Here is a 19,070-nt window from a genome sequence, read left to right as displayed (position 1 = left end):
AAAAAAAAAAATAATCATAAAAAAAGACTTTAGAAATGATGTCGTTAAAGCAAGACGTTAAACTTTTAACAAAGACTTTTAACTGTAATTTATTGCAACGTGCAAATTAATTAAGCTTTGAAATGAGAAGGTCAAGAAAGCATTGAAAAATGTATTGTTCTGGTATGGACCATAGGGTATGGAGTGGATGCACTCCATTATAGGTCGACCTATAATTCGTAAAAACGAAGTCTACTCAGGTAGATGTGTAATAGAATATAGACTACTAGACATCAGTATTTTTTATGATTCACACTTTTTATTGTTTTTCCTTCAAACTGACAAAACAGCACAGCAACCCCTCTACACTCACATGAATGCTCTCATATACAAATGAAGAGTTCAGATGCAAAAGCCTCTAAGTGCCATTTGAAATTTTCTTCTAGAATGATAATTTTTATCAAGCTTGTATTCAGTAATTTCACTTAAATGGCAATGACAATTACCTATTAATTGTTATTTAAGTGAAATTATTGAACTTAAATATACAAGTTTGATAAAAATCATCATTAAAGAAGAAAATTTCAAATGGCATTTAGAGGCTTTTGCATCTGAACTCTTCAAATACTCTCAACTGTGTTTTAGCCTAATGAGTTCCGTCATGTAAGCCTCCTAGCAAAAGTCTTGACTTTACTTTCCAGGCTAGGTGAAATCCTCATCCGCTTGATGTGGAATAGAGCTTATGTGAGATTACAAGATGTTGCCTTGCTTCATGTGCCAATGTCCTTTATAAAACCCTTGCAAGACATTTTTGGAAATTCTATTGGATTTCCATTTCTATGAATCTTCTGGAAACATAGCAGTTATGTTTTTTCTTTTTTTCTTTTTTTCTTTTTTTTTTTTAAGTTATCTATTCTTGTCTTGTTCTTCTCATCTGCCCATCAACTTTACATTGGTTTTCAGTGGTGCATTTTAACAGTGGGCTGAAATAATCAAGATTCTAAAATGGGGAAATAAACAGTATTGACTGACCTCTATTTACAATTTGTGAGCAGCAATTGTAGTCTGCCTCAACCCAGATTCCACCACTCCAAAATATATTTTAGAATAAGCTCATCCCCAAACTGGCTTAATTATCATAGAGAAGGAAGTCAAGTTATATTGTCTCTTCACTATTTGGGTTGATCACATCCAGAGCAAATGGTCATCATCAACTGCAGAATGGGAATGGGGGACACAGAGAACCTTCTCAGAAAATGGGGTGTCTCAACGTCATTAACAGACCACAGCTGTTACAACAGAGCAACTTCATTTACATTAAGAGTGGTAAACTGTAACAGGATAAAAGGTTTGAGATTTAAATATTATTTGGATGTGATCTTGCCACTGCTATGCTGTAATAAAATTTCTTTGAGATCTCCGACATCCACATCATTTTTTCTCACAGTGGCGACAATTGAAAGCAAATACTTCAATGTTTCATTTTGCCGCATGATTTATTTTCTTCAGAAAACAATGAAACAATATAACATAAAAATATTTTTTTTCTTATTTTTTTACATTTGCAAATCCATCTACAAAACATAGATCTGTGACAACAACAATAATTGTCATAATTATTTGTACATTGTTCATTGGACCTGTTTTTGAATATTACATCTTTCAGCATATTTGCAAATAAGAAATTGAAAGATTATGAAAGATTTGAGTGACACTCAAACATCATTGCATTGCAAATAAATTGTTGTAGGTCTTGCTAAATGATCCCAGGACAGTAAAAGTTTCTTTCAGAAGATTTTAAGCAACATATGTACAAGACTATTTCAATTATAAGTCCAGTTCACAGAAACCCGTTTTCTCTTGTTCGGTAGGACATGAGGTTTATGCTGGAGCCACAGAAGACACTTCTGTTTTGGATGTGGAAACTTCAGATCCGTCATCAACTTTCTTTCCAAAGAGCTGCATGATGCATACGCGGAACTGCAAAAGCAAAGACAGTTTCTGATTGTTGACCTTCCAAAAGCGGTTTAAAGTAACTAAAGAATATGCCACCTACACATTTGAGTATGCCCATACAATGCAATATTACCTGTCGGTTCATGAAGACATAAATGATGGGGTTGTAGATGGTGGCGCTCTTAGCAAAGTAGGCAGGCATGGCTGCTGCCAGTGGATGGAAGGCATAGCCTGGGTTTGCAGCTGCAAAGCAGGCGAAGGAAGTGTAAGGACCCCAGCAAAGGCAGAAAGCCATGATCATGACAACCACCATTCTGGACACTTCCTTCTCAGCTTTCTGTGTAGACTCAGAATCCTTCTGTTGCTGGGCGACCTGCCAGAGACGACCGAAAACAAGCTCAGTTCTCCATTGCAAGCAAAGTGAAATATTTCCCTTTGTATTCCCTTTGTAAGATTAGCTTACAGCATGAATGGCCAAGTACACGGCAATGTAGCAGAGAATGATGATGGAAAGAGGTAAGATACAACAGGTGACCATTAGGACAATCATGTAGGACTGGACACCGGGGTCCTCGCTTCCTCCAAATACATCAGGGCCGCAGGAGGTCTTCAGACCGTGAGGCCAATATCTTCAGAGTAGGGAAGATATTCTTTATATGACGGAATCAAATCATTTACAATGGAAAATTGCGATATTTCAGTCCTTACCTGCTCCAGCCAAAGATGGGAGGTGCACACCAGACAGCAGCCCAAACCCAGCAGAAGATGATGCCACCAGCTGCCCATTTACCATCAAACTTGACATTACCAAATGGTTTGCAGACGACCACCCATCTCTCCCAAGAGATGACAGTCAAAGACCACAGACCAGCGATACCTGTTGATTGTTAGATATCATTTGAAAAACTCACAAAGTTTCTCACAGTTTCTCACAGTCACTCACAAAGACATTTGCTTCCTATGGGCAGTAACTTACCACATACAGACACAGTGTAGCCCTCAAAGACACACAAGGGATGTCCGAGGACAAAGTAGCCGAAAATCTGGTTGATCACGCTGATGGTGCTGGCCAACACAGTCTCTGCTAGATCAGCTATAGCGAGGTTGACCAAAATCCAGTTGAGAGGGTGACGGAGCTTCTTGAATTTGGCCGTGGCCACCAGCACCAGGCCATTGGTGAAGACCGAGGCAACCACCACGAAAAACATCCAGGCTGTTGCGAGGTTGTACACCCATCGAGGGGCAATGTGGTAGTTGGGTCCCTCAAAGGGATCTGAGAACACATGAGATATTATTATACAATTTTCCTCTTCTGCTCAATCATGAAGGGCATGACATTCAGCGTTCCATGTTCCTGAAGATAAAATACCTCTTGTGTTATTGCTGTTGGTATAAACGAAAACAGACTCCCTTGTTGTTTCGTCCCCTCGTCGTCTGGCAGCATACACCACATCGGCCCACTCTGCCATTTTGTAAACCCTGGAGATCAAAATATTGAGATTTATTCACAATTACCCATTTTGATGTGACCAAAAATACTCAATTTTACAGTGGTTGTACCTGTCACAGGATTCTTCTCTCCCTGAGTTGGTGGCTGGTCCCTCCTTTGCCTCTTCTTTCTCCGTTTGTGGTAGAAATAGGAACCAATAAACTGGCACATGGTGTCAGAGACATTTTATACCAGCTCATCTCCAAAAAAACGTTCTGACGTGAAGCAAATTAAGGCATGCTGGGAAGTACAGCTGTCTCGCATAACAGGAAGTGCCCCCCAAATCTGCATGGGAAGTATGGGCTTTAACCTCTATCATGACCACACACATATGGGATAAAAGCACACACACACCCATGCAACCCAAGCACACGGGGGCACAGGGATACTCAGAATCAAAAAGGTAAGACTTAAATTTGAGGTTAATCCTCCTAAGATAAGTAGTGCTTTTACTGTCACATTCCAGTTGAATTTGCTTAGCACCCTCAGGCTTAAATGGAGGAATTGCAATTGACTTGCTCCTCTTATTTGAAGTGACTTTTAAGCTTTAAATCCTTTCTAGAGCAACAAAAAAACATTGAATTGAAAGTTCTCCTTATTTGTCTGCCACTCTTGGAAGAAAAGGTTCTATATAGAACCTTAAAATGTTCTAAAGGGCTACGTATTTGGAACCCCTAAAATACAATGCATGTGAATGATCACAAAATTCAACATATGGGGGTTAAAAAATGTAATTAATCAATATCACACGAAGAGTGCCATTTCAGTTTTTATTCTTCAAAAATCAGCATGATTAAAATGTGACATTAAGTTACTGCAACAGTTTAATAAACAATAATTTAATTACAACTGCAAAATGTTGCAGAATAATGTAATATATGAATGAATAATAGCCTATAAAGAACCTTTGTGCCAAAAGTGTTCTTTTCTTGTCATTATCTTTTTTTTTTTTTTTTTTTTTTTTTTGCATAAAAGGTCCTTTGCAGTTGAGTAAAGAACCCTATGCTACATATATAGAACCCTCTTTTTCTAAGAGGGCAGTGCAATTTCCTTATTGTACTTTCTAATAAGTTAAATTTAAGGAAGTGTACAAAAGTGAAGTTAGGGACGCACAAGATCATGGGTTATTTTCACATTTCCAGATTAGGAATGCAGAAATACGCCTAAACTATTATAGCAGGATAAATGTCTGTCGACGTGGGCTCCCACAGCAAATATTATTTTTTCTATTTGCATTTGCTTCATAAAAAATGACTATTGCATTTCCAAGATTTTCTAAAAGAGAAAAAAACATAGAGTGAGATGGATTATGGCAGTCAGAAGCCATAAGGATGTCATATTTTTTGTCAGCAGTTGCATTAGTAACTTCCTTGTTGTGTAAGGAGGTGGGGATATAATAAGAATAGCAATTTAAATGCACATAAAATAAAAAATAAAAAGTTTATATGTGAAAATGATATGCGAAAATGCATATCTGAGAATGGGGCCATATCTTGACTATTTAAATTGCTGCCTTATGGAGACCCACAACAAAATCATTTCAGAGAGATGTGCATGTGTGTAATAAAAGACACTGAGAACAGAACATTTATTTTGCTGCTTTTTTTTTTAATTTTCATCAAAGAAAAAAATAGAACCATATGACATGCTGTACATGGCAGGCCTCTATATCTATCAAACTTTTTTTTGTCATTTTTGTTTTCTTGCAAGATGGCTACAAAATTAAGATTACAGAGATATTATTACATTGCCACTGAACAGCAATTCAGCAGAAATTGTACATTGCAATGAGGCGATTACTTTTTGCTGTAAGTTAATCCACGCTGAGTGACACATTCCCACAAAGCAGTGCTATATATAGGCATACAACCTTGTGAATAGTCAGTGGATGTAGTGCCATGGACAAATGATTGTGTGACAACTGAATACCATAAAAAACTGTAACATCATTCCGGTAGATATTAAGTCACGGGGCCGTTGAGCAAGTAATGTGTTAACACACAGTGCCATGCAACAAGGTATTCCCCATCACTCCGAGGGAAATATCTGGAAGCAAAGTTGTCAAGATACGTTGAGGGTAAAACAAGGAATATAAAAAGTCCCATTTTCATCGTTTTTCCCATGTCTGACTCAAGACCATCGCTCTATTTATGCAGGAGCCACAGAGGACACTTCTGTCTTGGATGTAGACACCTCAGACCCATCATCCACCTTCTTTCCAAAGAGCTGCATGATGCATACGCGGAACTGTGAAGAAAGAGAAATCAAGATTATTTTGCAAAGATTCATCCAAAGTTTTCTCATTGTGCTCATTGTGTCAACAGCATTGACTTACTTGTCGGTTCATGAAGACATAAATGACGGGGTTGTATATGGTGGCGCTCTTGGCAAAGTAGGCAGGCATGGCTGCTGCCAGTGGATGGAAGGCATAGCCTGGGTTTGCAGCTGCAAAGCAGGCGAAGAACGTATAAGGACCCCAGCAAACACAGTAGGCCACGATCATGACAACCACCATTCTGGACACTTCCTTCTCAGCTTTCTGTGTGGACTCAGAATCCTTCTGTTGCTGGGCGACCTGTTGGAAAGAAATGATAGATGCTTAGTGCCTTTTTAGAAACTGGAATAAACTTTTGACAGCCATCAAGGAGACAACTTACAGCATGAATGGCCAAGTACACGGCAATGTAGCAGAGAATGATGATGGCCAGAGGTATGATACAACAGGTGATCATTAGGACAACCATGTAGGACTGGACACCGGGGTCCTCGCTTCCACTGAAGACATCAGGGCCGCAGGAGGTTTTCAGACCGTGAGGCCAATATCTGAAAAATAATGAATTGAAAAAATCCACATTTCTGCTTGTGTGGAACTTATTTGTTGGTCTCACCCAAAGAATTCAACGATTATATGATGAATTACAAAGATATAAATGTACTGTCAAATGCCTTCATTACTTATTGATAATTTAATAAGTCATTTTACCTGCTCCAGCCAAAGATGGGAGGTGCACACCAGACAGCAGCCCAAACCCAGCAGAAGATGATGCCACCAGCTGCCCATTTACCATCAAACTTGACATTACCAAATGGTTTGCAGACCACCACCCATCTCTCCCAAGAGATGATAGTCAAAGACCACAGAGCAGAGATACCTGTTGATTGTTAGATATCATTAAAAACTCACAAAGTTTCAATTATGTAAAATAATATATTTATATATTGAACTTTGGTTTAATGTATTCATAATGATGTCTTTAACTTACCACATACAGACACAGTGTAGCCCTCAAAGACACACATGGGATGTCCGAGGATAAAGTAGCCGAAAATCTGGTTGATCACGCTGATGGTGCTGGCCAACACAGTCTCTCCTAGATCAGCTATAGCGAGGTTGACCAAAATCCAGTTGAGAGGGTGACGGAGCTTCTTGAATTTGGCCGTGGCCACCAGCACCAGGCCATTGGTGAAGACCGAAGCAATGACTACAAATATCATCCAGCATGTTGAGAGGTTGTACACCCATCGAGGGGCAATGTGGTAGTTGGGTCCCTCAAAGGGATCTGGAAATGAGAAATAAAGAGCAGTAATATTACCATCTTTAAGGAGTTTTCACCTAACAGCCTTTGTAACCAACTCTCATTATTCTGATGCTCCATATTCATCAGTCTGAAATTGTTCTCCGGCTAAGGTCAAAAGACCACACATTTGAAGTTTAAGAGTAAGACTGCCAAAATGTCCAGTACACTGCCACTATTGCGGAAGCTTTAAAAGCTCACAAAGACGTTCACACGGCTTTATCATTCTAACAGAATAGCTATGATTGAACAAATACCTGTACATTTCTTTGCCAACATATTCTATACGCACAACCTCCCTATTTAAACCTACTCGAATTACAATTTAAAATGGAAATAGAAGACATTTTAAAAGCTCACCTTTGGTGTTATTGCTGTTGGTATATGTGAACATTGCTTCTCTTGTTGTTTCCTCTCCTCTTCGCCTGGCTGCAAACATCACTTCTCCCAAACGCTCTGCCATTTTTGAAGGATGTTGTATAGCCCAAACCTGTAGTTACTTAGCTTTGGGCCTTTGTGTTTTTACTACCTTCTGTCTCCGGCCGACTCGCACAGACAGACTTTGGGCACAAATCAAAGGGTCTTTTATATGCAAAAAAAGAGGATGCCCTGGCTTACAGGGTGGAGAATTGTTGAGGTCAAAACAGGTATCGGGAGCAGAACAAAAACTCATTCATTAGGCTTACAGGAGGCCTAAGCTACTGTTCCTTCCTAGGATTGTTGAAGCCATCACAGGTAAACCAAAACAATGTACGCTGCTGACCTTTGGCAAGACCGAGACAAGAGTGATTATAAGGTGACAGCCTTTTGATGCTTTCTGCTTTCTTCATGTTGACCTTGACTGAAGCTTCTTGTACAGTATTACTGTACAGCACACTTTTTACTTAAAGAGGCATGAGACTGCAACAAAGAAATCCATTGTCATTCTCTAAAATAGCACCATATAAGAGTGCGCTGGCTCCTTTGTTGGTGCTCCAGCATATAAGAAACATTCCAGTTAAAATTAGAATTTCTAATGTAAAAGTTTCTAAGGTTTCTGACTAAAATCACACTAAAACAAAAAGATAGGATTCTAGAGTTAGGATTTTTCTATATGATAGCCTCTGCTGCCTATTGAAGGAGTAAATCACTTTTTATAATTGTATTGTAAATTGTAGAATTATTTGGTACATTGCACAAATATGTCATCTTTGCGTATTCACACACTACGAATGTATATTGCAGAGTTGCACAGAATCTATTGCATATCTTTTATTCTATTCCGAAACATGCATTTTCTTTAAAGCTGCTTTAAACGACATGTATTGTGAAAAGCACTATACAAATAAATGTGAATTGAATTGACTACTCTCTGAATAAAAGGTACAAAAACTGTTTCTGAGGCGGTACTCTTTCGAAAGGTAGGCTACTAAATACCATTTGAGGACTAGGCCTAATATGAACCTTTTAAGATGATATTGCTTAGGTGTAAATAAAAGATGTACCTTTTGAAAGGGTACCACCCCAGTGACAGCTTTTGTACCTTTTTTTCTGATGTAAATAATGGCATAACTTAGCTAAAGAATATTTAAGCCTTTATAAAGGACATTAACATTTTCTCATTTACATCAAATTCATTGTAAACACCTTGCCACACAATTCATGCCCAAAAAAGCTTAATCATTCATATTATCTCATGTCCAATTAAAACAAATGCAACACAATTTCAATCGTCACAAATGTAACACAATTTCAATCATCAGCATGTGCAGGGTAACTGTAAGTCAGACATCTAGGTTACATTCCAAGTCCAAATCAGCTTATTGGGACAACTGGGGTACCCAGGTACCCTCACGAGATCCTAATTAGTAATGACAAGGATGCAGCCCAAACCTTCCTAATCCCAATGGATTGCAGGTTCAGTTTAGGGAAAGCAGGGTTTACCTGAAAATCTGGATGAGGTCAGTTTTAATCTCCCCCTGTTTCTGACGATAGGCGTTTTATTTTCTGTTTTTCAGCCATCGGCTTCTCTATCTACTGTGGCAAAGTGGAGCAGGAGGAAGTGAACAGACCAAACCAGGGTGAGGATGGAGCCAACACGAAGACGAGAGCAGTCTGTACACTTTTTTACTCTATATCAGTTGTTTCCTTTTCATTCTTAAAATTGCAGAGAATTGTACTGATGTATGTGTTTATCCAAAACGAGTATTTGTTCGTTTTGATCTTTTACACTTCGTTTTAAAGTGGAAGCTAATCTAAATAAATTGAAGTTGAGTAGACTATTGGAATTAATGTGCAGCATTGAGAGTCAAGGGTCACTAGTGTTTTTTGATGCTATATGGCAGTGTCAATCACAGATATATTTAGAGATGTAGTTGAAAAGGATGTTTTTCAGAAACAGATGGATCAGAAAGTATCAAGGGGCATCACTCAGTCAGTCCTATGTCTGGAATTCCGCTAGTTCTGAACTATTCGTGATTGGCAAAAGTTCACTACTAGCAGAACTCGGATATACAACTGAATTCTCAACGAATCCTCAAGATAATAGTTTGGTCTCATGGTCTGCCATTGGACAACTGCTATATTCATGGTATTTAGTACTGAACATTTATTTCACATTTTTTGAATGGAATTAATCCATATAATTGATGTTAATCTAACATGGGCAAAACTTTGCTTTCACTGCTCAATGTTTCTCTAACATCATTCGTGGTTTAATTTCTAGATTAACTATGCTAATATTGTTCTTGTATTTATTGTGTTAAATGACAAAAGCTAATTTCATATTCTTTCTTTGCAATTGCATCTTGATTTGGAAGTTAACTTATTGGATGAAGTACAAGGTGAGTAAGCAAGTAATACAATACAGATCATTTCTCCTGTATTTCTAAAGAGACATTGAAACTACTGCACATATATTCTCATTATTATTGTTGAGTGAATTAATAATAGTTTTGCATAATAGATAATACTCTGTTTGACTTTGCTTTTCAGACCATCCCTGGATGTGTTTCTCGGTTACTCATAACTGAAGAGCTACGGACTTGATTACAATCAGATATATGAGATACTTCTCTGTTTTCATGTGTTAGTTGTTGTACAACAGTCCATTTAAAACAGGACGAAATGAGACTAATGTAATATAATTCATTTAAAATTGTATGTCACAATTCTTGAACTGATAAATTTAACACCACAATTCTTTCTTTCTTTCTTTGCATTTATTGTACATTTTTAATGATAACAATGAACTTCTACTCATTCTACTTGTTCAGCAAGCCAAGACCAAGTTACAAAAATGTTGACATTAAAAGCAAAAATTCCTAGTGGGTCTATGTTTATTATTTACAATCATTGAAAAATAATTTTTCACTGCCATGCAGCAGATTGGTTCTGTCAGCAGGATGAGGTTTCGTTAAGAATGGGTTTATTTCTCTGGTGCAACAGAGGAGACCTGGGTGACCTGAGATGAAGTAGAAGCCTCGTCGTCCTCAATATTCTTGCCACAGACCATCTTCATCATACAGGAACGGAACTAGGTTTCAAAGGAAATGAGTAGCACATATTATTTGAAGTGATTAGTTATGCCAAATGAACAAGTCATTTATTACTGTAGCCTTATGGGAACAAACTTCAACATTAAAACCCAAATGTACACATAATACTATACCTGTTTGTTCATTAAGACGTAGATGACAGGATTGTAGACTGTTGAGGCTTTACAAAGGCAGGATGGTATGGTTGCCATTCTCAGGTCAAATGTTTCACCACGGTGGGAAATGACCCAGAGAGCAAAGCAAGCATATGGTCCCCAGCATATCAAGAAGCCGAACACCATCACCACCACCATCTTTGTCACCTCCTTCTCTGCCTTCTGGGTCGAAGCTGAATCCGCTTGAGCTTTGGCTGCCTGGTAGGACAAACAGGGGATTTTACAGCAACGGGCAACCACAGTAACCTATTCATTGTCTCCATCTAGTGGACAGGGATGTGCATCCCAATGTGGCAGAGCAATGAAAAACATTTATCATTTATTCATGTAAAAAATAAATAAATCGTATTTTTATCAGTTGTGTTATTAGGATTTGGACCAACTAAGTAAGAATGATCCGGATTAGCCAGGTTTTAGTGCTGGAAATGAAATTACTTGAAATATCATGACTAAATTACAACATTGTATGGTGTAAAATTCCTATTCCTAACTTGAAGGAGTAGTTCACTTTTGAAAAAACTTTTGCTGATAATTTACTCAACCCCATGTCATCCAAGATATCCATGTCATTCTTTCTTCAGTTGAAAAGAAATTAAGGTTTTTGATGAAAACATTCAAGGATTTTTTCTCCATATACGTAATGCACTTCAGTGGGAACCAAACGGTTCAATGTCCAAATGACACTTTCAGTAACTGCAAACTCTTCAAAGGGCTTTAAGCGATTCCAGACGATGAAAAAGGGTCTTATCAAGCCAAACGATCGCTCATTTAATAAATAACTATACGTTTTATAAGTTTAACTATAAGTTTAATTTTATAAGCTCAAATGCTCACCTTGCTCTGTCTTGTGTGTGACGCACGTTTGTGACTTGTGAATCTTTTTCCGAGTCATTTGGTTTATTCAACGAACGAAATGAACGAATTGAGTTGGAAAAGGATTTGTTAATTGTGATGAACGAGTTCGAACAGGAGAGTCATGAACGTGCATCACAGAACAGAGCAAGGCGACCATTTGAGCTTATAAAACTTAAACTTTGTTTTTTTTGTTTTTTTAAATGAGCGATCGTTTCGCTTGATAAGACCCTTATTCATTGTCTGGAATCGTTTAAAGCCCTTTGAACAGTTTACAGTTTGCACTGAAAGTGTCTTTTGGACCTTGAACCGTTTGGTTCCCAATGAAGTGCATTATATGGAGAAAATCCTGGAATGTTTTCATCAAAAATCTTAATTTCTTTTCGACTGAAGAAAGAAAGACATGGACATCTTGGAGGACATGGGGGTGAGTAAATGATCAGCAAAAGTTTTTTCATACTCACTCCACGTATGGTCAAAAGACGTCCCAAGACGTCAGTTATACAGTATGACTTGGGATGAGACTGTGTTATCCAGAAACAAGTTAATAATTCTGAGGCAGTATTCAATGGTAAATGCAATTTGTACTTACCAATTTGAGTGTGATGAGCAGCTGACCATAACAGAACACGATGGTGGTGAAAGGAACCGCAAAGCAGAAGCAGAACAAAAACATGACATAGGATTCGTTGTTGTATTTGTTGTTAGTCGTATACCAGTCAGGTCCACAAGAGCACTGCAAACCTTCAGGGATGTACCTGTAAAACAAATCTCAATGAGGTTGATGGGATAGACAACTCTGCACAATTCAATCAGAGAACTTAACTCAGGGACTTGAACAAGTTGTATAGGAGTGGAGAAAAAAGGTGTTTGAAAGAGGCATTGATTTTTTGCCATTGTGTGAGCAGTGGGACTTACCGGCTCCATCCAAACAGTGGAGGGAGTCCAGCTGACAATGCAATACACCAAGGAAGTATGCAGCCAATTATGGCATGAGTGGTCTTGAAGGTAAAGTTCCCAAGGGGTTTGCAAATGACCAGCCACCTTTCAAATGCCACCACAGCAAGAGACCACAAACTCACCATTCCTGCAACAACAGAGAAAAAAAATGGAATAAGGGTTTGGTTAAACCATCTCATATCAGAATGTAAGAATACGTTCTGCTCACATTTTTTTATATGAACTACAGTGATGAACTACTGCAGGCTAACACAGAAGCATTAAAATGATAATGTTATACCTCCAATTGTTGAAGTGAAGCCCTCAATTTTACATCCCATCACCCCGAAGACAAAGTATTTGTTCCAGAAGGCGTAGAATGCTACCGAGGAACCAAAAACGGACACCCACAGGTTTGAAACGGCAAGGTTCACAAGAATATAGTTAAGGTGAGATCTGAGTTTCTTGTATTGAATTGTGCAAACAATGGTAAGGATGTTGATCGCTGTCCCTGCGACGAAAAGGAAGAACATAAGGGCAGCCATGGCCATGAACACGCCATGGTGACCCAGGTGGTCCTGGGGGACCAGGAAAGGACTGTAAGCAGAGATATTGTTGGTATCTAAAGGGATGGGGATCCAGAAGTCTTCGTGAAACTCAGGTACTGCCTTCATCTTGCTTGAAACTGGCAACCACTCCACTGAGGAACGCTTTAACACCTTCAAGTTTCAATCAATTGTGTTATCTCCCTCTGTAGATTACTGCAGCATCGCAAAAAGAGTCCAACCCGTATCGATGTAAATTCTCTCTTCGTTGAACACCAGATGAAGGCTCCCTCGAAATATTGTCAAGTGATCCCTCTTTTATAGGGATCCGAAAGATACCATTTTGCTCCGCCCAAATGGTCCTGATGGAAGGATTTGAGGTTTGTTGTCATCTACCAAACACACAGGCTCTTGTGCAGGCACACAAATACACGACAAACAGATTCAATACATGCAAAACTACATTTGTGCAGTGCAAGACACACAATTCACTTAATCTCATTTCCAGCACCAAAACCTGGCTAATTCGGATCATCCCTTTCACCCTGTAGTGTGGTTCTGTGTTAGAGATGGCCGTTAATCTGCCGCCCAGTGCAGATAAAGCAGCTAATCACTCGTCGTTAACTCCTATTTAATCTGCTTCCCATCGTATTATCTCCAGCTTTGAGACTGGAATCTTGGCCTATGTGAAAAGCCTTAAATGCTTGACAGCTGGATTGTCCTTGACGTCTGTAGAGGGTTCTTTGTGTCAGAGCTGAGAAATGGACTATCAGAAGTGAAATGTTCACAACTTAGTGATGAACATCTTGGACAAAAGATCAAATAATCATGAATTTGAGTTAGAAAATGATATTAAGCTACTTTAAACTCCAAAACAAAAGTAAAAAAGAGGTCACTGCTAAATTCTGTGAAAAACAAGCTTGTAAAGCTACTAAATTGCACATAATTATGATTTTTTTAATACCGTTTAAAGAATTCAATTGTATTGATCAGCAGCAATACATTTTCAACATTTGTTTTTTTTTTCTCCATTAACAAAAAAGCCTGTTCATGACAGTTCATTATTTTATGTTATACTACAGGGCTGTTTAATGCTTGATTCTGATAGGTCGAGTATGTTATAAAGGTGTGCAATTTTTTTTAGGGAAATGTATGGCTAAAGTAGTTTCAGGCAGGTTTGACCGCATTACAGTTCCATATCACTGCGTGTAGTTAACAGTAATAGGATTCAATTCATAACAAGAAAAAAAAACATGCAGCCTCATGTGCTTGATCTGCAATTTCCGATGTCTAACTTCACAATCAATGGACACATAGAGTTCATTTTTAATAAAGTATATAGTCCTATTTATAATAGGCTAAATAGAAAATCAAAATGAATAGGCTAAATAAATAAATTAATAGTCCTGCTGCACGGATTTTCGTAATTTATAATATAAATAAATAGCCTAATTATTCATAGGCATACTTGTTAAAAGGTTTTTTTGTGTGTGTTTCATTTATTGGATTATCTACTGTCAATTATATAAAATAAGAATGAACAAATTAATTAATACGAATTTAATTTATAAATAAATAATAATATTGACATGCTTTTCTGTGTCATTATTTCAAGATCTCTCTCTCTCTAATAACTGCATTATTAGAGAGAGGAAGTTTGTAAAGTGAACTACTCCTTTAAAACGTGCAGCATTATTCAATGTACTGTTCGAGTGACACTAACTTGAAACCCAACTTCATTTGCCCCAATGCATGAAAAGCCTATTACACGTTCCACATCCCCTAGTGCATGTGCCATTAATGTAGAAAAGAGCAAATGTGTGAACAAGTGATGATTTTAGTCTCAGTTTTAGTGTCTATTTGGGGAGAGAGTGACCATCTAATGAGGTGCAGTGATGTCATCAAAATCAAGTGAGAGACCATACATTTTGAATGCTTATATCTTCAAAATGGAAATTTTGTCAATGTTTTGGAGCACACTAGCTTATACAGTAATTTTCATACTAAAAGCCAAACAACTTCAATTTTGATTTCATAGAGACTTTACAGCAGTCACTAAGCTTGCCAAATATATATGTTTTTAAGAAAGTAGCAAGTTTTTCATTTTTTTTTAATATTTATAACTTTATACTTTGCTTCTAATACAACAAGTTTGACAACTTTGTTTTGTTTTGGGGGGGGGGGGGGGGGGGCAAATGGGAATGGAAAAAATTATATTTGTTGTTGTCTCCCATTCACCACTTACCCAACCATGATAACTTTCACTTCTGGAAACCCCGGAAATGTGAAAAGGGTTCATTGTGTCATCCCGTGAAAAGTCATTGCATGACCAAAGTAGGATATAAGTCTTTCGACTCATAATACTCCTCTCAGCTAATCTCTTCCTGAAAAACAAACAGTAGATTTCCCATACAACCATGTTGCAAAGGTTGAACCAAACATCCAACACCAGTCCAATATCATTGTGGTATTTTATGTTATACTCATTTTGTCACATAAGCTTGCTCAAAACTCGTCTGGTAAGTATAGCAGGACCTTGGACACTTTGCTTAAAAGGACACTCCACTTTTTTTGGAAATAGGCTCATTTTAAAACTCCCCCAGAGTTAAACAGTTGATTTTAACAGTTTTCAAATCCATTCAGCCGATTTTCTGATATTTAGAAGAATATCAGTAACCAGAGTTTCTGGTCTCATTGACTTCCATAGTATATATTTTTTTCCTTCTATGGAAGTCAATGAGACCAGATACGGTCTGGTTACTGATATTCTTCTAAATATCAGAAAATCAGCTGAATGGATTTGAAAAGGGTAAAACTCAACTGTTTAACTCTGGGGGAGTTGTAAAATGAGCCTATTTCCAAAAAAGTGGAGAATCCCTTTAACAAGAGTAGCGGGGACTAGACATAGTATGAAAGGGACACACGTGAAGTAGTAACATTCAAAAGAAATTCCATTATCTTAAAATCGTTCTCATTTTCTTATCACCAAAATCACTGCAGATCCTCTTTTTATCTGTCCATTCTGTCACTCTCAGTGGTCAAAGCTCTATCCTCTACTTCCTCTTCTGTTTTAATCTCTGGTCTTCCTCACTTGTGTGACCCATACAATGATCTGTTTAGTGGCTTAAGGCTAATTATTGGACTTGTGCTAAGGCTCTTAACTACCACAGTCAGTGTAGACCAGTTAAGAGGGGTGCCTCAGGTAAAGACACCTCTGTGCGTCACAGTTATCTCCGGCCTATTAACCTGTTTCAGAGCAGAGTGCAGACAGTTCATATTCTAATATTTACCAGTCTCAGTGATTAACATAATTAACATAAACAAGTTGAATGTACAATAACACATACAAAAGCAAATACTCTCTCAAGGGAAGATTTGCGGTGGTACTGTTCTGCATATTGGCTTATAGGTTTAATAATGATCTGTTAACAATTCTAAATTGGCAACGCATTCTCACCCCAAGGCGTCACCTTTGACCATGCTTCAATATTTGCCGTTTTAGGCGCCACTTACATGACGCGATCCTACGGTGTCATCTAACTGACACTAAAGGAAAGCGTCAGAGGACGCGGTTAGGTTTAGGTGTGGGGTGGGGGTAGGGTACATGCGATCCTAGGGCGTTATCTAACTGACGCTAAAGGGCACCTAAAGCGTCAGATATTGAAGCATGGTCAAATGCTTCCCAAGGTGTCAGTTAGGTGACGCCTTGGGGGTGAGAATGGGCTGAAATGGGATGTAATGTCATTAAGGAAAGTTATTATTGATCAATGTTACAAAGTGAACATCAAAGACCAAGTTAGTACACTGATACAGCTCTGCTGTGGAAAAGATTTTTGCAAACTTTGCAATAAATGTGTATTTAACATAATAATGATTAAGTCGACTGTTGATAAGTAGGCCTATTATGGACATAATTTACTTAATGTTAATAAGGTAAGACTGAATTGTTACACACATACAAAAAAATATCATGAATGGCTCTTTTTTTAAAAATGTAAATATGAAATTGACTGATGCTTGGGCTTGAAAATAGTGCATTTACAAAATAATTTGGGGTGAAAGTAAGCATTTAGAGAGGATTATTTGTTTTCATCTCCTCACGCCACAGCCTGCACCTGCCTGCTAATGCACCTTCCCTGAAGCCTTAGTTAATCTAATCAACATACAACAGTACTTCATTTCACTGGGTTTCCCGATGACGATGTATCTTAGCTCTCTACGTGCAAGGTTACGAAGGCTCGCCGCAATTCTAGACGAGAATGCGTTTTTTACGTGCTACTTCAACGTCGCTGTCCAATCACAAAGTGCTGAAATATAACCTTAACCTCTATGAGTCATATTCCGAACGTTTGACCTAATAATTGTTATTTGTTGTGGTTTAGAAATTAAGACAAGTGTATATAGATACAAAGCACAGACATACACACTGACAAAATGGCTAAACAAAAGATATGCTACATTTCAAAAAGATAAAATTAATGTCCTTTTAGAGGAGAAAGAGGGAAACAAAGATTTTATTTTTAACAGATTTAAAGACATCATACAAATATGGAAAAACAAAACATCTGGGAGGACATTGCAAACTAACTGCAACCGTGTTCAAAGATCAGGGAAGGAGCTCAACAAGAAATCCCCAATACATGGCTGGTTTTTATCCATGTCAGCATGGCATTGACAGATGGGTTTTTTTCTCTCGCTCGTTTAATTTAGATGTGTATTTCATCCCGTTCTCATCCTTTAACGTCATATAGAGCGCTATATGACAAAACGGCGCTATACTACGCACATGGCACCCGTTATCGTTAATATAACACGCGAACCCAAGACGTTATAAATCCTTTAGCGTGAATATGACACGTACACCCTACCCCACACCTAAACTTAGCCCTCACAGCACGTGTTATATTAACGATAACGGGTGCCTTTAGCGTAGTATAGCGCCGTTTTGTCATATAGCGCTCTATATGACGTTAAAGGATGAGAATGCGTTGTGTATTTCTGTTTTTTTCTTCCTTTTTAATTATTTCATTTAAATTTTTCACAAAGCTAATGCAGTGTGCTTACTAAAAATAAAGATAAGGACCACCCAAAATTAATTTTTATTTTCTCTTTTATTCCAAAATACTGTATATAATATGAAAAGTTGGTATGTTTTACAGTGGTTTTAAGCACGCCCCCTCCCTTCCACAAGGCTGGGTGTGACGTCATAAAAGGGACTGGAGTTACCGCTAGTCTAAACGGCAAGTAGGCTAGCAGTTATATTGGAGACCTAGCTAGCAAAAACAGTAAACTACTGTGTTTGTGCGGGATGTACGAATACATCAAAAATGCCGGAGAGGCTCCACAAGTTCCCCAAGGACAAACGACTGATTTAAGCCTTTAAGTGTTAACTTAGCATACCCAAGGTAGAGCGCAAGGGTACAAAGGGGGCGCTGCTGAGCACACTTCAGAGCGTTAAAATGCTAAATGAGACGGCCTACGGACTTGTAGACTCGACGAGCAAGCACAATTTAATTCCACGAGACCTAAAGTTTAAACCAGACCATTTTTTTGATACGTGGGTAATTATTATAACTGACATTCTCATCTACTTTTTTATGTTACTTTGTCCTGCCCGTATGCGCAGTATGTTTTGTTTCGCTCCCACCCGCAAATAGCCTTTTTTTCTGTACCTCCAAATACTTTCAAGTTAGCCAATGTGTCGCCATAGGCTACACGTCAGCATAAATGCTCCTGATAAATTATTTGTTATTAAAGCATTAACACACAAACCACACTGTTATAACATAAAAACAAGCAGGCTAACTTACAGTCATGCATGGTTTGGCATGACTGCGTGCAAAGTGCGCTCCCATAATAATTCCTAAAAAGCTGACATCAGTTCAGCGCGATCTCACACATTTCTGTTATTATCACTGAATCTTTCATAATATCTACACTTTTTTTGTTATAATTTGAGGATTTACCGGCATACAGAAGTCATCACTGAACAAAAAGTCAGTTTTGAGCGATGCAGTTGCCGCAGCATAGCCTATAAGCGAGCT

The 19,070-nt window shown here is 38.1% G+C and overlaps 3 protein-coding genes across 3 annotated transcripts; all 3 read right to left on the bottom strand.

The window, feature by feature from the left end:
* Window positions 1-1,694: 1,694 nt before the first annotated feature.
* Window positions 1,695-3,661, bottom strand: LOC120480710 (red-sensitive opsin-2). The gene is made up of 6 exons (XM_089125223.1): window positions 3,305-3,661; window positions 2,912-3,208; window positions 2,644-2,812; window positions 2,399-2,564; window positions 2,069-2,308; window positions 1,695-1,959 (listed from the first exon to the last, which is right to left on the bottom strand). The coding sequence occupies exons 1-6, from the start codon at window positions 3,402-3,404 to the stop codon at window positions 1,861-1,863; spliced, it is 1,071 nt and encodes a 356-aa protein (XP_088981349.1). The 5' UTR covers window positions 3,405-3,661; the 3' UTR covers window positions 1,695-1,860.
* A 1,406-nt stretch (window positions 3,662-5,067) lies between these two features.
* On the bottom strand, window positions 5,068-7,965 carry LOC120480709 (red-sensitive opsin-1). Its single transcript, XM_039674057.2, has 6 exons — window positions 7,360-7,965; window positions 6,688-6,984; window positions 6,408-6,576; window positions 6,082-6,247; window positions 5,760-5,999; window positions 5,068-5,671 (listed from the first exon to the last, which is right to left on the bottom strand). The coding sequence occupies exons 1-6, from the start codon at window positions 7,460-7,462 to the stop codon at window positions 5,573-5,575; spliced, it is 1,074 nt and encodes a 357-aa protein (XP_039529991.1). The 5' UTR covers window positions 7,463-7,965; the 3' UTR covers window positions 5,068-5,572.
* A 2,154-nt stretch (window positions 7,966-10,119) lies between these two features.
* On the bottom strand, window positions 10,120-15,183 carry opn1sw2 (opsin 1 (cone pigments), short-wave-sensitive 2). Its single transcript, XM_039674059.2, has 5 exons — window positions 12,783-15,183; window positions 12,461-12,629; window positions 12,135-12,300; window positions 10,649-10,888; window positions 10,120-10,513 (listed from the first exon to the last, which is right to left on the bottom strand). The coding sequence occupies exons 1-5, from the start codon at window positions 13,153-13,155 to the stop codon at window positions 10,406-10,408; spliced, it is 1,056 nt and encodes a 351-aa protein (XP_039529993.1). The 5' UTR covers window positions 13,156-15,183; the 3' UTR covers window positions 10,120-10,405.
* Between the last annotated feature and the right edge of the window lie 3,887 nt (window positions 15,184-19,070).

This window comes from Pimephales promelas, chromosome 21 (genome assembly GCF_988280905.1).
Source record: "Pimephales promelas chromosome 21, fPimPro1.hap1.1, whole genome shotgun sequence".
Lineage (NCBI taxonomy): Eukaryota > Metazoa > Chordata > Actinopteri > Cypriniformes > Leuciscidae > Pimephales > Pimephales promelas.
The sequence above is the reverse complement of the archived record's forward strand: the minus strand, read 5'-3'. Positions and strand labels throughout refer to the sequence as shown.